A 21,180-nucleotide genomic window follows, 5' to 3' on the forward strand; every position below is an offset into this window, starting at 1 on the left:
AAGTACTGCCTCTATAACTAGCGTAAGATATCGACTATTCAGTCATAATCTGGAGGTATCACGAAATTTGTCAATAGAGAAGCGGCATAATCCTGCAAACATGATTGTGAGATTGACGTGTGATCTTTTAAGTTTCTATACTTGATTACGACCGCTAGCTAGAGATTTATCTACTTTATTTCTAATGGAGGAAAATTCGCATAAAGTACTTGAGATGCTAAACCGCTGGAAGAGAAATACAAACTCGTCAATGTCATCTGTGGTTACCTCTAATAAGATGAGGTCTGTAACGTAAGATTAGAGCAACTACTGCACTACCTATAGACGGTATTTATGCACTCAGTAAACGAAAAGTGGAAGGCCACTTCACCGGTGGCAACGCTGCGCTCTGAAGGATCTGTTGCCACTTGTATTTCGTCTGGTGAGTCCTTACCGGTGAGCTTTGAGTTTTCTAGATTTTGTTTGAAACTGCGCAACCGTCGAGGGGTTGGGCACTGTGTATAAATTATATGCATACCTACTGAAATTTCGATGTGCGCTTAATATCTTGAAAGTGACAAATATTAATGCACTACTTTCTAAGAATACTTTCTGAGCTCTGTAAACAGTCTTGCGTACTGAAGCAATGATAAAAACAGAAGTAATAAATAATTGTGGTATTTAAATGTGAGTAGCTTCTTTCTCGACTCATGGTTTCACCGTCTTCGGTCTTTCACTGCAGAGTGATTAATCGTATCCCTTTTACCAGTAATATTCGTCATACAAGTAAAGCTTGAGCAACACTTGTAACCATGAATTTTACATGCAGAAAGTTGTTCGCAACATGGGTAGTCAGTATGTATCCCAGTTACCTATAACACCTGAGCAACAACTGTGACCACCAACGTCTGGTACAGATAGTTGTTGTTTAGTGAATTATTTTCTGGGGGCTGAAATCATGAACTGATTGATGTCTACATAGAGCAATAACGGTGTCTATGATAACATCACTGTGGCTGTAATAACTTTAGCTACAAGACAAATAAATTTGGAAATCTACTTAACACTTAGTGCTTATTGTGGCCTTTGTTACGGTGACGGATATTATCCCATAATGATATAGAATTTGTTCATTATAACCTCCTGTTGGCTATTGATTTCCTATAACAGGAAAAATAATGACGCTTTGTTCCTGACGTGTAAACGGTATTGCAGAGTACAGAGAAACAAAAAGGAAGAGAAACGAAGCGTTGAGATGTGGAGCTACAGAAGGATGTTGAAAATTAAGTGGTCTGATAAGATAGAGAATGAGGAGATTCTCAACAGAATCGGCGAATAAAGGAACAATTGGCAAATAATGACAATAGGAAGAGATTGGATGATGCGACTTGGGTTAAGATATCGGATAATGACTTCCAGGGTTTTAGAGGGTAAAAACTGTACTCATGGAAGAGACTGGAATACATTCAACAAATTATTGGGAACGCAGGAGGCAAATACCATTGTGACAAGAGGACATTACAGCCTCGGAAATTCAGTTGTGGATGAGACTACGTGTCGTTACTAGTATACTTCAAGAGTTGTAAAGCGCACTAGCCAGAAGATTCCGATAAAAAGCATCACGTTCCTGAGACAGTGGCCATGTGTGTGTGAGTTGTGCTTCATGAATGTATATGTATTGTCTACATTAAATAAAGGCCTTTAGCCGAAAATTCACTTGGTTAACAGTCTTTTTTGTTGTGCCTTCTGCCACTTGATATCTTCACTATACGGTGAATGGCAGTCTAGCTCTTTCAAAATATTCTCATCATTGGATCTTGTATTTTCCATTGTGTGCAGTCACATTGATTGAGGAATAATGAAACTGTGTTATAAATCCACTGCGTCAGTCCTTTCCTTTTGTGCAGTCGCCAACTACTTGTTACAGATTACGTTCAACAACCAAGATGCCAAACGACAATACTAGTGCCGTAAAACTGGCGAACGACGTGGTGAAAACCCTTCCGTCAAGTACATCTGGGATGAGAGATAAGTTGAATGCCTCAGCGGGGACAGAAAATTCCTAGTAACACTGGATTAAATTTACATACCCGGTGATCAAAAAGTCAGTACAAATTTGAAAATTTAATAAACCATGGAATAATGTAGATAGAGAGGTAAAAGTTGATACACACCCTTGGAATGACATGGGGTTTTATTAGAACCACGCCATATTGCTAGACGCGTGAAAGATCTCTTGCGCGAATCGTTTGGTGCTGATCGTGTGCTCAGCCGCCACTTTCGTCATGCTTGGCCTCCCAGGTTCCCAGACTTGAGTCCGTGGGATTATTGGCTTTGGGGTTACCTGAAGTCGTAAGTGCATCGTGATCGACCGACATCTCTAGGGTTGCTGAAAGACAACATCCGACGCCAATGCCACACCATAACTCCGGAAAGGCTTTAGAGTGCTGTTCACAACATTATTCCTCGACTACAGCTATTGTTGAGGAATGATGGTGGACATATTGAGCATTTCCTGTAAATAACATCATCTTTGCTTTGTCTTACTTTGTTATGCTAATTATTGCTATTTTGATCAGATGAAGCGCCATCTGTCGGACATTTTTTAAACTTTTATATTTCTTTTGTTCTAATAAAACCCCATGTCATTCCAAGCACGTGTGTCAATTTGTACCTCTCTATCTACATTATTCCGTGATTTATTCAGTTTTCAAATTTATACTGACTTTTTGAGCACCCCGTATTTATCCATGACAGAAAAAAGACGCAGAAGTAAACCTTTTTTCTGGCCATCATCCGCTTAGAAAGTGTTATAGGGTTGGTTAGCGACAGTCAATTTCAGCTACTCAGCTATCGCAGCTCTCATATGTCTTAGACACGTAATGTTGCTCTGTCAGTGTGGCTGGTGTGGATACAGCAGTACGTTCCACAACAATGTCGCATCTCGAGCGTGTGCAAAGTGTCTCGAGTTCGCACAGTGGCCGGAGTGACAGCAGACGGGCGACGCTTTGCCAGCCTCGGTGGCTCACACGTGGTCGAGCCGCGGGCTGGGCGCCGGCTGTCAGCTGTGCCCGCTGGCGGCCCGCGACACGGACCGCGACGAGCTGCGCCTCTGCAGCGGCGAGCAGGAGCGGGGGCGATGGCGGCGGCGGCGAGCCTGCGACCCGCCACTGCCGCCCCTGCCGCCCACGCCGCCGCCGCCGGCGCTGCTGCGGTCGACGCCCGGCAGGTGCGCGCACAGCAGCTCGCGCGCGCCGCGCCGGAAGTTGCGCGACATGAAGGCGTACAGCAGCGGGTCGAGCGCCGCGTTCAGGTACGTCGCCAGGAAGGTGAGCAGCGAGAAGACGGCGGCGAACGGCGTGTCGAACGGGTAGCTGGGCGACAGCTGCCACATCTTGCGCGCGTGCAGCGGCAGGTTGCACGCGGCGAACGTCACCACGACGGCGATCAGCATGCGGACGACGCCGCGCCGCGCGCGCAGCACGTTCTGCGCGGAGGCGCGCCGCTGCTCCTGATGACTGTGTGCGTGGCCGTGGCCGTGGCCGCTCTGCAGATCCGGGGACGCGGACGGCGTGTCCGCCGCCGGCGCCACAGCCAGCAAAGTCCTCTTGCCGCGCGTCGACAACCGCACCGACCGCCCCGCGGAGAAACGCACTTTGAAGGAGCCGCTGCCTCCCACCTGCATCACATTGTGGCGTTCAATTAGGGCAAGTTCACACGACTAGACTAGGTAGCGAAAGCAAGTTTCGAACCTACGCTACCGGCCGATTAGCTTGTCTGGCTGCCTTGTAAATAGGGCCGGGTGCACGGCTGTCGGGTGGGTACTTATTGTGTCAACATGGCTGGCGTGCAAACGGAGCGGTAGCGTGTGCCGAAACTACTACTGGCCATTAAAATTGCTACACCAAGAAGAAAAGCAGATGATAGACGGGTATTCATTCGACAAATATATTATACTAGAACTGACATGTGATTACATTTTCACGCAATTTGGATGCATAGATCCTGAGAAATCAGTACCCAGAACAACCACCTCCGGCCGAAATAACGGCCTTGATACGCCTGGGCATTGAGTCAAATAGAGCTTGGATGGCGTGTACAGGTACAGCTGCACATGCAGCTTCAACACGATACCACAGTTCATCAGGGTAGTGACTGGCGTATTGGGACGAGCCAGTTGCTCGGCCACCATTGACCGGACGTTTTCAGTTGGTGAGAGATCTGGAGAATGAGCTGGCCAGGGCAGCAGTCGAACATTTTCTGTATTCAGAAAGGCCCGTACAGGACCTGCAACATGCGGTCGTGCATTATCCTGATGAAATGTAAGGTTTCGCAGGGATTGAATGAGGGGCAGAGCCACGGATCGTAACACATCTGAAATGTAACGTCCACTGTTCAAAGTGCCGTCAATGCGAACAAGAGGTGACCGAGACGTGTAACCAATGGCACTCCATACCATCATGCCGGGTGATACGCCAGTATGGCGATGACGAATACACGCTTGCATGTCCGTTCACCGCGATGTCGCCAAACACGGATGCGACCATCATGATGCTGTAAACAGAGCCTGGATTCATCCGAAAAAATGATGTTTTGCCATTCGTGCACTCAGATTCATCGTTGATTACACCATCTCAGGCGCTCCTGTCTGTGATGCAGCGCCTAGGGTAACTGCAGCCGTGGTCTCCGAGCTGATAGTCCATGCTGCTACAAACGTCGTCGAACTGTTCGTGCAGATTGTTGTTGTCTTGCAAACGTCCCCACCTCAGGGATCGATACGTTGCTGGGCGATCCGTTACACCCATGCGGATAAGATGCCTGTCATCTCGACTACTAGTGATACGAGGCCATTGGGATCCAGCACGGCGTTCCGTATTACCCTCCTGAACCTACCGATTCCATATTTTGCTAACAGTCATTGGATCTCGACCAATGCGAGCAGCAATGTTGCGATACGATAAACCGCAATCGCGATAGGCTACAATCCGACCTCTATCAAAGTCGGAAACGTGATGGTACGCATTTCTCCTCCTTACACGAGGCATCAAAACAATGTTTCACCAGGCAACTTAGGTCAACTGCTGTTTGTGTATGAGAAATCGGTTGGAAACTTTCCTCATGCCAGCACGTTGTAGGTGTTGCCACCGGCGCCAACCTTGTGTGAATGCTCTGAAAAGCTAATCATTTGCGTATCACAGCATCTTCTTCCTGTCGTTTGTAGCACGTCATCTTCGTGGTGTAGCAATTTTAATGGCCAGTAGTGTAGCTGACGGGCTGTAGCGACAGCAGTACGTAAGGCGTAAGTTTGACTACGAGCTAAGTAAGTCTTGCAATATATTATTTGCGATTATGTTGTTTTATAGTCGCCTGAAGGAAAGAAGAAATAGAATGTAAGGCTTCACCCAACCAACCTGAGAAGATACGGTGTTGAGGCATTTTTTAAAGGTTCTGAGAATCTGAAAAACGACGGTAATAAAGTTTTCAGCTGCTGTAGGATAAGTACGCACGCTTTTGACGACGAGCAAGTACGAATACAGGATTCAATTCAAAACTGCAGCGCATCCTTTACAGAATGTAACTAACCCATGCACATTTTGGTAGTCACAGTCAGGGAAAAAGGAATTTTAAAATTTTACTGTACTTTCTGTTCATGTTTCAGAGGGCTTCAGTGAACTATATTATATAATATTATGTGTTTGGAAGACTTTAATAACCAATTACATATCTATTAAAATATGAAACTGCTACATACAGAAGTCTTGGTTTCGGAGTGTCCTGAGACAGCGAGCGATGTGCAAAATGTCCGTGTGCAGTCTTGGTAATAGAACTGTAGCGTATGGAGGTGGCCACCCTATGGTGACAGTCGTTCATGGGATGTACTAGTGTAAGCAGACAACACACATACACCGACATAACACCGGACAAGTGGTTCAAATGGCTCTGAGTACTATGGGATTTAGCCGGCCGTTGTGGCTGTGCGGTTCTAGGCGCTTCAGTCTGGAACCGCGTGACCGCTACGGTCGCAGGTTCGAATCCTGCCTCGGGCATGAATGTGTGTGATGTCCTTAGGTTAGTTAGGTTTAAGTAGTTCTAAGTTCTAGGGGACTGATGACCTCAGAAGTCCCATAGTGCTCAGAGCCATTTGAACCATTTGAACTATGGGACTTAACATCTGAGGTCATTAGTCACCTAGAACTTAGAACTACTTAAACCTAACTAACACATCCATGCACGAGGCAGGATTCGAACCTGCGACCGTAGCGGTCGCGCGATCCAGACTGAAGCGCCTAAAACCGCTCGGCCTCACCGGCCGGCTAACACCGGACAACTCATCATGACATCCCTCCACACAGAAACATGCTGCATTTAGGTCCATGCTGCACAAAGTAAACTCTCTTGATCTAGAAGGAAACACCCTCAAGAATGAGATAGATACAATAAAGAGCACTGCCATAAGCAATGGCTACAGAGCAAGAACAATTGACAATTTAGACGGAGAAATACACAAAAGCAAGACAAATAATGGCAACACTATGAAAGAAAAGAAGATTACACCAGTATCCCATACCTGGGCCCCGTATCACAAAAAATAGCTAACCTACAAAAAAAAAAAAAAGAATATAACCGTTTCATTATCAACTAATAGTAAATTAGGAAACTTACTCATCCATAACATAAAATCAAACACACAAACATACAACAACAGTGGAGTGTACAAAGTATCATGTCCCAGTTGTCCTTCCTACTATGTAGGGAAAACAGGCAGAAACATAAAAACCCGATTTCAAGAACATTTAAATGCTTTCAGGCTCAACCACTCTGAAAAATCAGTCGTTGCACAACATATGTTAGAAACGAAACATGTCATCAACAATCTAGAAAACAATTTGGTAGTATTACATAATGAAGCCAATGGTAAGACCCTATATCTGTTAGAACAACTGGAGATATACCTTCACAAAATAAATAAAAAAAAACAGAATCGGCTTTAAATGAACAAACAGATTTCGCAAGCCATAGTTATTTCAGCAATTTTAAAGATCTGTTCTAAAGTTATTTCCTGCATATGTCAATTGTTTCCTGCATATGTCAATTGTTTAATAATTATATCTTTAGCACTACGAAAAATTCATCTTTGACCACACAATGTACAAAATCATCTGTGAAGTGTTTACAAACATGGGCTTGCGAATGTGCCTCTTGAATGAAATGTTATGCTTGAAAAGGATGGATGAAAAAACTTATGCTGTTACTAAAACGTTAAAAACTCTTTTCTTGAATTATTTGGTAAGTTTACACTATTCATCTTTCCCACTATTTCACATATATTTTCCGCGTCTAAGCTACGAAGTTCGTAACCTAACATCAAACCTTTTCGTAACGGAAATATGCATTTCATCTCATTCAGGAGAACAAATAAATCATGTATTAAGGCGAATTACACCTGAAGATGGACCCACGGAGTCCGAAATGCATGTGAATAAAACACAAAAATTGTGACTGAAGGCGTTTTTCAATTCATACTTCGAGTGTATTGAGTACAGTCACGTCTGAAGCTGGAAAATATGGATAAAATTAAACAGTTGTATTTACTGCCTTTTCTGCGTTTTTTTATTTCAGAAAATATTTGTAACATTCTCAGCTCGAATTTCACTACTTCATCGTCGTTGAATCAATCTAAGGGTGGACCTATCCGACTGAAAAAAGACGTATGGCGGTCTGACTTTTGTTTCAAGGCAGCAGTTAGTTCAAGTTGAACTGGGTCTGTTTTGCTTCCTTTCGTTTTAAGTAATGTTGGTTTCTAAAACGTTCCAACGTCTATCACGGTAAAAACAGGTAACAACTAGTATCGTTTCACATCACAGAACACAAATGCATTGCCAACTGCAACAGAAGACGTCAAATACAGCCAGACGTGAACGCCACCAATGTCAAGTAGCACCTGTTTCGTTGGTCGCATTGGTTTGCCCCCGACGGCACCCGGCTATGGCAGTGGGTACTGCCGGCCTACCACAGCGGTGGCGTGGCTGCTGGGTGCCGTTTAGCCTGCACCAGCAATTATGGTGTCGTAGGATGTTCTCACACGATGTACCCCCCGACAGCCGGACAACTGTGAAACGACGCTAAGAAGCGATCAAAAAGTTTCCGTGTGAGTACTTTGCTGCAGTGTACATGCGACGTAGCGTGACTCCAATGTAGGCATACAGGGTGGTCAGAAACAGTCTGAAAACCTGGCAAGCTTGTTTCACGGTACGTTGTGATGAGAAACAATTGTAAAAAAAAAGTTTCGATGCCTTGCGCCGTTTCCGAGATAATTGTCATTGAAGTTAAGCAGTCACACCCTTGCGTGCCCATACTGAAGAGGCGTGTTCTTCGTTTGGTTTCATAAAATCTAACGAAAGAGCGATACAATATTTGGACGTGGGACTCATTGCCTGTCACGCCTCTTCAATCTGCGCACACAACGGCCTGATTGGCTAACTACAGTGTTAATTAACTCGGAAACGACGTCACTGAGACTAGCGGACGTCGGGGGCGAGAAAAATTGCGCGATATTTAAGTCGGCACCCTGCTACCATAACATGAGATACACTGTAAACGTGATACACCGTCGAAGTTTCTGTCATAATATTAAAAAATGAAAAGCAAAGATACTTGGACCTAAATCACTGGCTCTATGACAAACATTTGGTGACCTTACGCGTGTACAGACGTTAAGGTCTTCAAGACTTTAAGGACTTGATGCCAGCTAACTGATGGCATGTGGGTTTCTTCTCAGTCAGTTCTTCAACGGGCGGCAGGGTGTTAGGGCATCATTTTCGAAATCGTTGGAATAACAACGGAAACCAAAGGCTGCAGATATAATGTATTAGGTAGGATTTCATGGCATTATCATGATATACGCCCCTGTTAGAGACGCATTCCCGATTTTGAATTCATCCTTGAATATCATTTATATTTGTAATTGGTGAATACGTACGACGAGGAATGTTTGCCAGCAACGCAATGAGGCCTTTGAAGTAGCCATGAAAATTAAGAGGTTGGTTTATCCGGATACAAATTTAAACTTGGAGGGAAATGAATATCACTAGGTCCATTTTCGAATCACTAGGTCCATATTCCAGTTGATGCTATGTTATCATACTGGTCAGGATACCAATTCCGACACTAATGTAAACTTGCAGATTCTTTGTGTGCTGACTATGAAACACACACAGTTAAAAGATATAAAATACAGACAGCTTTTTATTTCCGTTATTGACTGCTTATTAGAAATTCGTCTGATATAGGGTTTTATAACATATTGTAAAGGATAGTTAAATGTTACCAGTCTGCAAGAGGCAATAAGGCTACGCCTCCACGCATTCAAATTTAGTTATCATTGACTGTTTCTCATAAACATACGAGTATGTGTACATTAATTCTAATTTGAAATAACTTTCTCTTCTTCTGCTCTTTTTCCGGTTTTCTTACTTCTTGAATTTGTCTTTAAGAATATTCTGCTTCATGAATTGTTTGCTCATTCTTTTCAGGGTGCCATACATCCTGTCTACTTCCTAATGTATTCGTACATGCTAATTTGAAAAGTGTCTGGTTGTCTATACCACACCGGATTTTGAGGTATTTAATTATTTTATATCTTGGATTCAGGTCACAAGATTACATTTCTAATACGAGCAATGTTTGAGCAACCTTTAGCGCTTGTAAAATATTTTATTTTTATACACTGGGTTCTGCCTACTTTTCTTTCCTAGGCACACAAGGTGCCCATCCACTAAAACGTGCTTCAGCAACCATACCTGAATAGCGCTTTACTTCGATATAGCCTTATTAAACTTTTAAGTGTGCGCTATAGGGGACCGCAAATAATTCAAACTACTTCAGAATCGAGATTCTATATAAAAAACGATGACGGTTGGATGGACAAGTAGATGAAAGGTACTATCGCGTTCAAAAGTATCTGAACGACCTAATTTCGATACAGTCGTTTGACAACACTAAATGGTTATTTCAAGAGGCCACACTGCTCTGACGGTGATTCGAACCAAGCACCTAATAGAATTGTCAACTAAGCACAATCAAGTGATAGAAATCGGAATTTTTCACCAATAGCGAAGTGACTCAAACTAAAATGACGAGACTACTGAGTTTCTAACGCAGTACCTGTGCTTCCACAGCAGTTGGTATCTGTTTCAACAACTTCGGCGCCTTGCAGTCGCAACATACGAAAAGTGACCTAGGAAACTGTAACTGGTGTTGTTACTCTATTAGAACACTCGTCTACACTCTGCTCATCTCACAAGGAACCCTATTACGGAGCAATCCCTACTATACTTTTTATTCTGCGATGAGTCTTAAAATGGCGAAATTAAGTTTTCCTTAATGGTTTTCGATCTCGAAGCCTACAGCTCGGTAAGAGGAGAGGTAAAGAGCAGACATAATTTTGAGGCCTCTTGTGAGGTTAGAGCCGAGAGCCAATACAGCGTTTCCCATCACGGCTGAGTTACCACTGATGTTTTGAGCCAGTGCGGCTAGAGCCTATCTCACTGTGGTATTGTTGATTAGCAGAGAATTCGTGACATGCTACAATGTTGCCAATTCTCCATTAGACTAGCGACAGGAGGAATACGTTTGCTCAGGCGACGTGCTAAGCTGGCTGGTCGTTGTGGAGCTCACCTTTTGAAGACGCGGCAACGCCAGCTGCTACCGCGTTTACTGGCAGCTCAAATTTTGAAGCATAGACTAATGATTTTGATCTAAGGCGTCGTTATGTATAATGACAAGGGTCATCAAATGTAACTCAAACACCATAAGTAAAGATCAGGAATAATTATTTAAATGGACCTCCTCTTCAGAAGCTGCCTTAATTATGTTTCCACCGATCTGAGAAACTCATTTGCTAGACGCAATTCACTTCTTTTTATTTTTCACCATAACTCGTGGTTATCCTGTAAAGATTATGAGGAAATGTGACTTTCTCTTCTTGTTACGGGGGTTGACTGAAAAGTAATGCCTCCACGTTCGTAACTCTTCAACAGTTGGCAGCATTGGTATGTTGCAGGTACTGGCTTGTTCCGTAGCCTCTTTTGTGCAGCTCCAGTTGGCAGGAAGCCTTGGCATTGAACGGGTTGTGTTGTTAAAGGGTAAAGTATGGAACCCCGCGCAGATGGTCGGTCATTGCGATTTAAAGCAACGTGCAGTTATTGAATTCTTGACAGCAGAAGGCGTCACCCCAAACGAGATTCATCAGAGAATGAAAGCAGTTTATGGCGATTGTGTTAATGTGAGTACTGTGAATCTTTGGGCGAGTAAGTTTAAAGGTGTTGAGGCGGGAACATCTGGCCTGCGTGACAAATAAAGACGTCCTGTGACAGCAACGACCATGTTTCTTAAGCGAAATGTTGACAGATAGAGTGATATGACGATCGTCCTGAATCAGAGAGAAATTGCAAGCACAATCAGCATTTCACAAGAACGTGTGAGTCACATTCTTGCTTTGCTTGGCTATCGGAAGATCTGTGCACGATGGGTATCCCCGATGTTGACTCCTGAAATGAAAGCGCACAGAGTTGAAATTTGCCAGGAACTCCTCTCGTGTTACGAGAATGAAGTTGCGCAGTACTCACATCAACACAATCACCATAAATTCCTTTCATTCTCTGATGTATCTCCTTTGGGGCGACACCTTCTGCTGTTCAGAATTCAATGACTGCACGTTGCTTAAATCGCATTAACCGACCGTCTGCGTAGGTTCCGTACTTTACACTGTAACAACTCAAGCTTTCAGTGCTAAGGCTTCCTGCCAACTGGAGCTGTATAGAAGAGGCTACGAAACAAACCAGTACCTGCCGCATACCAGTGCTGCCAGCTGTTAAATAGTTATGAAGGTGGAGGCATTACTTTTCAGTCAACCCTCGTATCATTAGAACTTACAATTTTTCTTAAGAACACTTTCATTGACACGACATAAGGTTTCAAGTCAAGGAAGCGAAGTTGGCTCAAAAACTCGTAAACAAATGGGCCCGGAGAGAAAACTCGATTTGTGCTTCTGATAACACAAAGGGAGAAGCAGTTATCATCAGTACATTTAGAAAGGAGCATAAAACTCTGACAGTATGTCTCTATTGCCTGAAATCGTCTTCATTAAGCGATACTGTCATTCTCTCTGCGATAGTCAAAAATGGTTCAAATGGCTCTGAGCACTATGGGACTTACCATCTGAGGTCATAAGTCCTCTAGAACTTAGAACTACTTAAACCTAACTAACCTAAGGACATCACACACATCCATGCCCGAGGCAGGATTCGAACCTACGCGGTCGCGCGGTTACAGACTGAAGCGCCTAGAGCCGCTCGGCCACACCGGCCGGCTGCGATAGTCAGAATGACGAATAATATCATGTACTTTTTACTAGTTACAGTATAATCGCTGATACTGCTTTGTCAGTGAGAGTGAAATGCGTCTGATGAATGGCCTTCTCAACATGCAGTGAATTTCTGACAGAGTGAAATAAAAATATTAGTAGGAGGTCCTTTTATCTTAGTTTGGCGCGAAATTTCTAAGCAGCACTTCGCAAATGGCGATGTTCGCTTTACCATAAGTTCCGGATTTTTTTGTACTAGCGAAGCCTCTAGAGTATCAGAATCTTCGTATGAGAACTAAGATATTGTAATTGTGGTAATAGACTAGTACTGAATAAACAGAATAGTACTGTACTTGTGGCTGAATATGGATGAATCGGTGGCCCTAATTTTAATTTCATCTCCTGATGATACATAAAATAAGCCCGAAGTGCTCTGAAAGCAGTGATACAGTAAGCAACAAATTTCTACGAAGAGTTTTCACAAAATCTCAAAGACCTTGTTGCATTGGTTGAAAATCAAAACTGGTGGCAACTGCGCTCCGTACTCTTCATTGTTGTACGGGATTACCTCTTCTTCGCAGTTTGTTGCTTACTGCCATAATTCGTTGTTTGCTACAGTTGTTGTGTTAATTCCCAGGACCGATTCGAGAAAATTGTTGCACGCAAGTGACTTATTCTAAGGCGCGCCAACCCCCTTTTCCTTCGTGCATTTTCATCCGTGTCAATTTTTTCTACCAACTGCGATATGCACAATATAGAAATCCTATACTTGGGAGCCAGGGGCATAGCAAGCGGCAGCAACTGATTATGTTAGTCCTGTATGCAAATCTCAGTGTTGTTGCCGCCTCTGGCACCCCTCTCACTTTGGCAAACCAAGCGGCGTCTTGTGTCGCTTGGGCCTGAAACCGCCCCTGGTAAATCCGTAGATAATTTGCATAACAAATCTTATCGTCTGGCACACCAGCGAAATTATGGTCGCTGCACATGTTCCGTGTGCTACCAGTTCACCGACACCTACCTTTCAATGTTCAGAATTTCATTGAAAGTTAGCACGTCCTGCATAAACGTTCCCAAGATTGTAAAGAGTTTTGTAAACATATTTCGGTCTGTACCACTCTTCTGATGCACTACCTCGACTTCACAAATTAACGCCTCTTTACAAAAGCTCAAAACAACTGGCGATAGCCGAGATACTTGCTACTCCCCAGTCTTTTACCATCCTAGAAAATGCCTGATATATTCAAAATAATCGAATGTCTCATTCTAAAACTTTTATCCAGGAATTTTCACATGAGAAAAATTTTTGTGACACAATTATATTTTCAACTGAAAACCGGAAAAGAAGTGAGTGCATTCGTTTGACGTGTAATTTTACACAATAATGATGACAATAAAAAAGGAGCTTACCTGCAGAAAAGACGAGGAAAGTAACACTGGAAAATATTAACTAAAAGAGGGTGACAGAACAAGTGTTCAGACAGTAGGCGAAAATATCCATGGTACGCGAGAGCGAGAAAGCTATAGACGCAAAAGCTGCAAGGGAACACAAATATTGAAATACATGCATCATATAACTGATAACGTTTAGTGCAGATGGAGAGGTTGGTACAGGAGAGAAAGTCTTGACCAAGTTACATCAAATCATTCAAAAGACTTGAGGAAACAAAACACTTCATTAGAGAGTATGTTGTTGCTGTTGTTGCAGCTGTGGTCTTCAGTCTGAAGTGCATTACCTCTACTTAATTGCTGCAACCTGCTGCCATTTGGACCTTCTTACCATATTCAAACTGTGGCCTTTCTCAACTGCCTTCCCCCATCCCCTCACCCTACACACTCCTCCAACCTCTACCAAAGCATGATTCCGTGATGCGTCAGGGCATGTCCTATTTGTACTTTTAGTCAAATTGTGAAATAAATATCTTTCAAATGCCAGCCGTGGTGGCGAGCTGTTCTAGGCGCTTCAGTCTGGAACCGCGCGACCGCTACGGTCGCCGGTTCGAATTCTGCCTCGGGCATGGTTTAAGTAGTTCTAAGTTCTAGGTCCCTCCATGAACCATGGACCTTACCGTTGGTGGGGAGGCTTGCGTGCCTCAGCGATAGCGACAGCTATACTGTAGGTGCAACCACAACGGATGGATAGCTGTTGAGAGGCTAGACAAACGCGTAGTTCCTGAAGAGGGGCAGCAGCGTTTTCAGTAGTTGCAGGGGTAACAGCCTGGATGATTGACTGATCTGGCCTTGTAACACTAACCAAAACGGCCTTGCTGTGCTGGTACTGCGAACGGCTGAAAGCAAGGGGAAACTACAGCCATAATTTTTCCCGAGGCCTTGCAGCTGTACTGTATGATTAAACGATGATGGCGTCCTCTTGGGTAAAATATACCTGAGGTAAAATAGTCCCCCATTCGTATCTCCGGGCGGGGACTACTCAGGAGGACGTTGTTGTCAGAAGAAAGAAAACTGGTGTTCTACGGGTCGGAGCGTGGAATGTCAGTTCCCTTAATCGGGCATGTAGGTTAGAAAATTTAAAAAGGGAAATGGATAGGTTAAAGTTAGTTATAGTGCGAATTATCGAAATTCGGTGGCAGGACGAACAAGACTTCTGGTCAGGTGAATACAGGGTTATAAATACCAAATTAAATAGGGGTAATGCAGGAGTAGGTTTAATAACGGATAGAAAAAAGGATTCACCTTGCAGATACCCTGTTGTGTGTCGACTGTGTTGTTATGGGCAAGGACAGACACCGCCGGGTGTGCAGATCGGCGAGAGGTGACTGGTTCTTGGTGCCACAGATATTGTTCCTAAATACCCACACGACTACTCATCAGATACCCGCTCAACTTCTTCTCTTTCCGTACGTGGGGTACTTCCCGCAAGTGAAGACGAACTTTGTGAGGTGGATTTGTGGACACGCAGCACACTACTTGTTAGCTGAAGGCGAGAAAACTATCCTTGACTTTTTGCTGTTCCTTACTGAACGCCATTGTGCAGTTGTCCGAAATACAAAATACAGACAATTCTCCTCTAATTTCCTCTGCGGTGCCTTCCTTAACCCACCCCACAGCTGGGGTTTTCTGCCAAGAAGAGTTGATTCCCGCCTCTTCCACACTTAGAACCGATATATTCACTAGTAATCGGAATTTTCTTCTCGGAAAAACTATACGTTGATGGTCTGACGTCTTGCTGCGTCCTCCTCCTCGCGTGACGCTGCTTACCCGATATTCTCGATGGTATTAAGGACAAAAATAAATAAATAAAAAAATGGACGAAAAGAAAAATAAATAAATAATCAATGTTCATTGTACCTCTACTCCACGTTCCCTACGCTTTCCTTGGTTCCTGGATGATGGGAACGGGACATGGTGGCGAGTTCTCGGGTTGCGACCCTAGGACACTTTGCTCCCATCCCTCCCTTTCATTAGTAATCAAGAAATCTTCGGTCCTGGGTCCGAAACCCGTCACCTCTTAAATTTTGGTTAATAATCAGCATTGGCCGAAGACTTCCGGCGTAAGAAGTCACCCACATTCTGCCAACGGCCTTGTCAAAGAGGGCGGAGGAGCGGATAGAGGTTCAGGGCACTCTCTTATCCTAGGGGTGGGAAATTGCGCCTAAAGGCCGAAGAATCAGCAAAAATCAACGGCATGAGGATGCAGAAGGCTATGGAAACCACTGCATTAAAGACACAGTAACGTGTATCCGCAGGACATGTGGCCTGTAATTGAAAACGTATCATGATGTCTCCATGCGCAAAAGATTCCGGCATAGTTCCCTATTCGTATCTCCGGGAGGAGTCTACCAAGGGGGAGGCGACCATGGCAAAAAGATTAAATAACAAACGAAAGTGTAGCGTTCGCCGAGTCCCATCGTGGAATGTCAGAAGCTTCAACATGGTAGGGAAGCTAAAAAATCTGAAAAGGAAAATGGAAAGGCTCAATCTAGATATAGTAGGAGTCAGCGAAGTGAAATGGAAGGAAGACAAGGATTTCTGGTCTGATGAATATAGGGTAATATCAACAGCAGCAGAAAATCGCATAACGGGAGTAGGATTCGTTATTAATATCATTATAGATATAGTAGGAGTCAGCGAAGTGAAATGGAAGGAAGACAAGAATTTCTGGTCAGATGAATATAGGGTAATATCAACAGCAGCAGAAAATCGCATAACGGGAGTAGGATTCGTAATTAATAGGAAACTAACACAGAGAGTGTGTTACTGTGAACAATTCGTGACAGCCGGCCGCGGTGGCCGAGTGGTTCTAGGCGCCTCAGTCCGGAACCGCGCGACAGCTACGGTCACAGGTTCGAATCATGCCTAGGGCATGGATGGGTGTGATGTCCTTAGGTTAGTTAGGTTTAAGTAGTTCTAACTTCTAGGGGACGGAAGACCTCAGATGTTAAGTCCCATGGTGTTCAGAGCCATTTCAACCAACCAAGATAGTGATAGGGTGGGTCTTCTCAGAATCGACAACAAACTAACTTCCACAGCGATAGCTCAAGTATACATGCCGGGGTCACAAGATCAAGATGAAGAGAGAAAGTATAGGGGGATATTGAAAGGGTGATATAGTACGTAAAGGGAGATGAAAATCTAATAATCATCGGGGACCGGAATGAAGTTGTAGGGGAACGAGTACAAGAGAAAGTGCTGGAGAATATGGGCTTGGGGCAAGTAATGAGAGAGGAGAAAGAATAATTGAGTGACGTAATAAATTTCGGCTGGTAATAGTGAATATTGTGTTCAGGAATCATAAGAATAGGAAGTAGACTTGGGAAAGGCCGGATGATACGGGAGGTTTTCAGTTAGATGACATCATTGTCAGACAGAGATTCCGAAATCAGATACTGGTTTGTATGGCGTGCCCAGGAGCAGATATAGACTCAGATCGCACTGTAGTAGTGATGAAGAGCAGACTGAAGTTTAAGAGATTAGTCCGTAAGAATCAACACGCAGATAAAAGGGATATGGAAGTACTACCGAATGACGAGATACCGCTTGATATTCTCTAAGGCTATAGTGACAACAATAAGGAATAATTCAGTAGGCAGTCCAGTTGAAGAGGAATGGAGACCTCTTAAAAAGGGCAATTACAGAAACTGGAAAGAAGGGAAACTGGAAATTTGTCGTAAGTTCCTATAGGACCAAACTGCTGGGGTCATAGGTCCCTAGGCTTAAACAATACTTATTTTAACCTATACTAACTTACACCAACGACAACACACACACACCCATGGCCGAGGGAGGACTCGACTTCCGACGGGGGGAGCCGCCCGACCTATGGCAAGGCCCCTTAGACCACGTGGCAAATTCGAAAGAAAAAGATAGCTACAAAAAAGGTAACTACGAAGAAACCGTGGGTACCAGAAGAAATACTTCAGTTGATCGATGAAAGAAGGAGGTACAAAAAAGTTCAGGGAAATGTAGGAGTACAGAAATACAAGTCGCTGAGGCAAGAAGTAAATAGGAAGTGCGTGGAGCAAAGACGAAATGGCTGCTTAAAAAATGTGAAGAAATCGAGAAAGAAATGATTGCCGGAAGGACTGACTCAGCATACAGGATAGTCAAAACAACCTTCGGTGACATTAAAAGCAAAGGTAGTAACGTTAAGAGTGCAACGGGAATTCCTCTGTTAAATGCAGAGGAGAGAGCGGATAGGTGGAAAGAGTACATTGAAGGCCTCTAAGAAGGTGAAGATTTGTCTGATGTGATAGAAGTAGAAACAGGAGCCGACTTAGAAGAAATAGGGGATCCAGTATTAGAATCAAAATTTAAGAGAGGTTAGGATCCCGGCGGAGGTTCGAGTCCTCCCTCGGGCATGGGTGTGTGTGTTCGTCCTTAGGATAATTTAGGTTAAGTAGTGTGTAAGCTTAGGGACTGTGACCTTAGCAGTTAAGTCCCATAAGATAAAAAAGAAAAGAAAAAAAGAGGTTAGGAGGACTTAAGATCAAATAAGGTAGAAGAGATAGATAACATTCCATCAGAATCATAGGGGAAAGTGGCAACAGAAGGACTATTCACGTTTGCGTGTAGAATGCGTGAATAGGCGACATTCCACCTGACTTTCGGAAAAATATCATCCACAAAATTCCGGAGACGGCAAGAGCTGACAAGTGCGTCATCGCATAGTCAGCTTAACAGCTCAGGGCTCCAAGTTGAGTACAATAATAATATGCAGAAGAATGGAAAAGAAAACTGAGAATGTATTAGATGACGATCAACTTGGCTTTAGGAAAGGTAACGACAGAGGCAATTCTGTAGTTGCGGTTGATAATGGAAGCAAGGCTAAATAAAAATCAAGAAATTTTGAAGGATTTGTCGACGTGGAAAAGGCGTTCGACAATGTAAAATGGTGCAAGGTGTTGGAAATTCGGAGAAAAGTAGGGGTAAGCTATAGGGAGAGACGGGTCATATACAATACGTACAAGAGCCAAGAGTGAATAATAAGTCGGCTGATTGGCCGAGCGGTTCTAGGAACCGCGCGACCACTACGGTCGCAGGTTCGAATCCTGCCTCGGGCATGGATGTGTGTGATGTCCTTAGGTTAGTTAGGTTTAAGTAGTTCTAAGTTCTAGGGGACTTATGACCTCAGCAGTTGAGTCCCATAGTGCTCAGAGCCTTTTGAACCATTTGAAGTGAATAATAAGAGTGGACGACTTATGACATAGCACTCGGATTAAAAAGGGTGCGAGACCGGGATGTAGTCTTTCGCCCCTACTGCTCAATCTGTACATCGAAAAAGCATTGATGGAAATGAAGGAGAGGTTCATGAGTGGAATTAAAATTCAAGGTGAAATGATATCAATAATACGATTCGCTGATGACATTGCTATCCTGAGTGAAAGTGAAGATGAACTACTTGATCTCATGAATGGAATGAAGAGTCTAATGAGTACAGAATATGGATTTAGACTAAATCGGAGAAAGATAAAAGTAATGAGAAGCAGCAGAAATGAGAGCAGTGATGGTCAGGAAGTAGATGAAGGTAAGGAAGTCTGCTACCTAGGGAGCAAAATAACGAATGACGGACGAGAAACGAGGACATCAAAAACAGGCTAACACTGGAAGAAAGGACATTCCAGGCCAAGAGAAGTTTACTAGTATCAAACATAGGTCTTAATTTGAGGAAGAAATTTCTGATAATATACATTGGGAGCGTAGCATTATACGATAGTGAAACACGAACTGTGGGAAACCTGGAACAGAAGAGGATCTAAGTATTTCAGATGTGGTACTGCAGACGAATGTTGAAAATTAGGTGGACTGATAAGGTAAGGAATGAGTAGGTTCTGCGCAGAGTCGGAAAGGAAAGGAATATGTGGAAAATACTGATAAAGAGAAGGGGTGGGATGATGGGACATCTGTTACGACATTAGGGAATGACATCTATGGTACCAGGGGAAGCTGTAGGGGGAAAAATGTAGAGGAAGATAGATATTGGAATACAGGCATCAAATCTGTTACATATCATCCAGCAAATCATTGGGGACGTAGGTTGGCAGTGCTCCTCTGAGATAAAGAGATTGGCACATTAGAGGAATTCGTCTCGGGCCGCATAAGACAAGTCAGAAGACTGATGATTCAATAAAACAGCTAGAGACACGACATCTCAGAGTATATTTGGCAACACTGTGGCCTACGACTTACTTCCTGAGGCGAAGAGAATTATCCTTCTATATGTGCCTAATATTTTTATTTGTCAATTTCTTTCATATTCCTAATGGTTCACTTAAGGGATGAGATAAAGTTAGAAAATTTACATTTCTGAGACAGGAAGACCGTACCAAGTAGAACCTACAAAGACTCTCGTCTTGCAACGCAAACTATCCGTCTTGTCTATCACTAGGGCAAAGAGGAGCGCCATTCGACCACTGTCCAGTGGCTCAACGGTAAACTGTTCACCTTTCAAAGGGAAGACTGTGGTAGGTGTCGGATGGAATTTCGTGAGAAACAAGATTTTTACTTCTTTCACGAAGTTACAACCAGGCAGATCGACAATCAGTAAAGAAATTTTTAGAATACTTCTCCCTCATACGCCTTTTTGCTACCTCGATTCAGTACCCAGCAGTTCTAAAAATTAAAACCTTCGATATTTACACACTTGTTGTTGCTGCTTTTCTACTCTTTTTAGTTTTTATGAACAATTTTAGCGCCTTAATTGGGGCACTGATTAGTTTATTAACTGGATTTCGTTATCTGTCTGCGTTCGCTACTAAATTTCCGTACTTTCAGGGTAGTGTTGTAATGCTACTTGATTATGATCACGAAATGCGCATAGCCAGAGAAAAGTGCATAATAACTTGCTAATTCGTGACGATTTGGAAACGACTGAATTATAGGTTCTTTATTTTATAATAGAAAACTTCTGTTGTAAAGTTACGATGGTAAGCTGGAACTCATTTTTATCAGTGCAGTGCACACTTTATAGCGTTTTTGAATTAGTTTATCGAACACAGCAGAGAAACCAATGAAATACGTTAATTGTCGGCATCGTAGTCTCCCACATTGTCTAATATTTCCGAGCTTGCGCTGTACTAATTCGCGGCAAACACAGTTCTGTAGATTTTGTGTGGCACTGAATAATTTATTAGCTGGATTTCTTTTTGGGGTCTGCTCTCACTGCGAGGTTTATACATTTTTGTGGTAATCCCGAAGTGCTTCTTGGATAAGACACAGACCGCATTAGGCTCAAAACTGCGAATATCTTTCTAACGCATGATGGTTTGGCGTGGCGCGTGTTACATATATAATTTCTTTCTGTTAAATTAGACTTTCGTCGTAAGAGTATCCTGCTAAATTATATTTCATGTGTATTAGGACAGAGCATATTTTACAATGCA

General features: G+C 43.4%; 1 protein-coding gene across 1 annotated transcript in view; it reads right to left on the reverse strand.

Moving 5' to 3' along the window:
* Nucleotides 1–3,040: 3,040 nt before the first annotated feature.
* LOC124798914 (trissin receptor) overlaps nucleotides 3,041–21,180 on the reverse strand; it is a 120,957-nt gene continuing 102,817 nt past the window's right edge. The window contains exons 5-6 of the mRNA XM_047262445.1: nucleotides 3,219–3,658; nucleotides 3,041–3,158 (exon numbers count right to left, since the gene is read on the reverse strand). Coding sequence (XP_047118401.1) covers nucleotides 3,041–3,158; nucleotides 3,219–3,658 — 558 coding nt within the window. The remainder of the gene's footprint in view (nucleotides 3,159–3,218; nucleotides 3,659–21,180) is intronic.

The sequence above is a fragment of the Schistocerca piceifrons genome, chromosome 5 (assembly GCF_021461385.2).
Source record: "Schistocerca piceifrons isolate TAMUIC-IGC-003096 chromosome 5, iqSchPice1.1, whole genome shotgun sequence".
NCBI classification, from domain to species: domain Eukaryota; kingdom Metazoa; phylum Arthropoda; class Insecta; order Orthoptera; family Acrididae; genus Schistocerca; species Schistocerca piceifrons.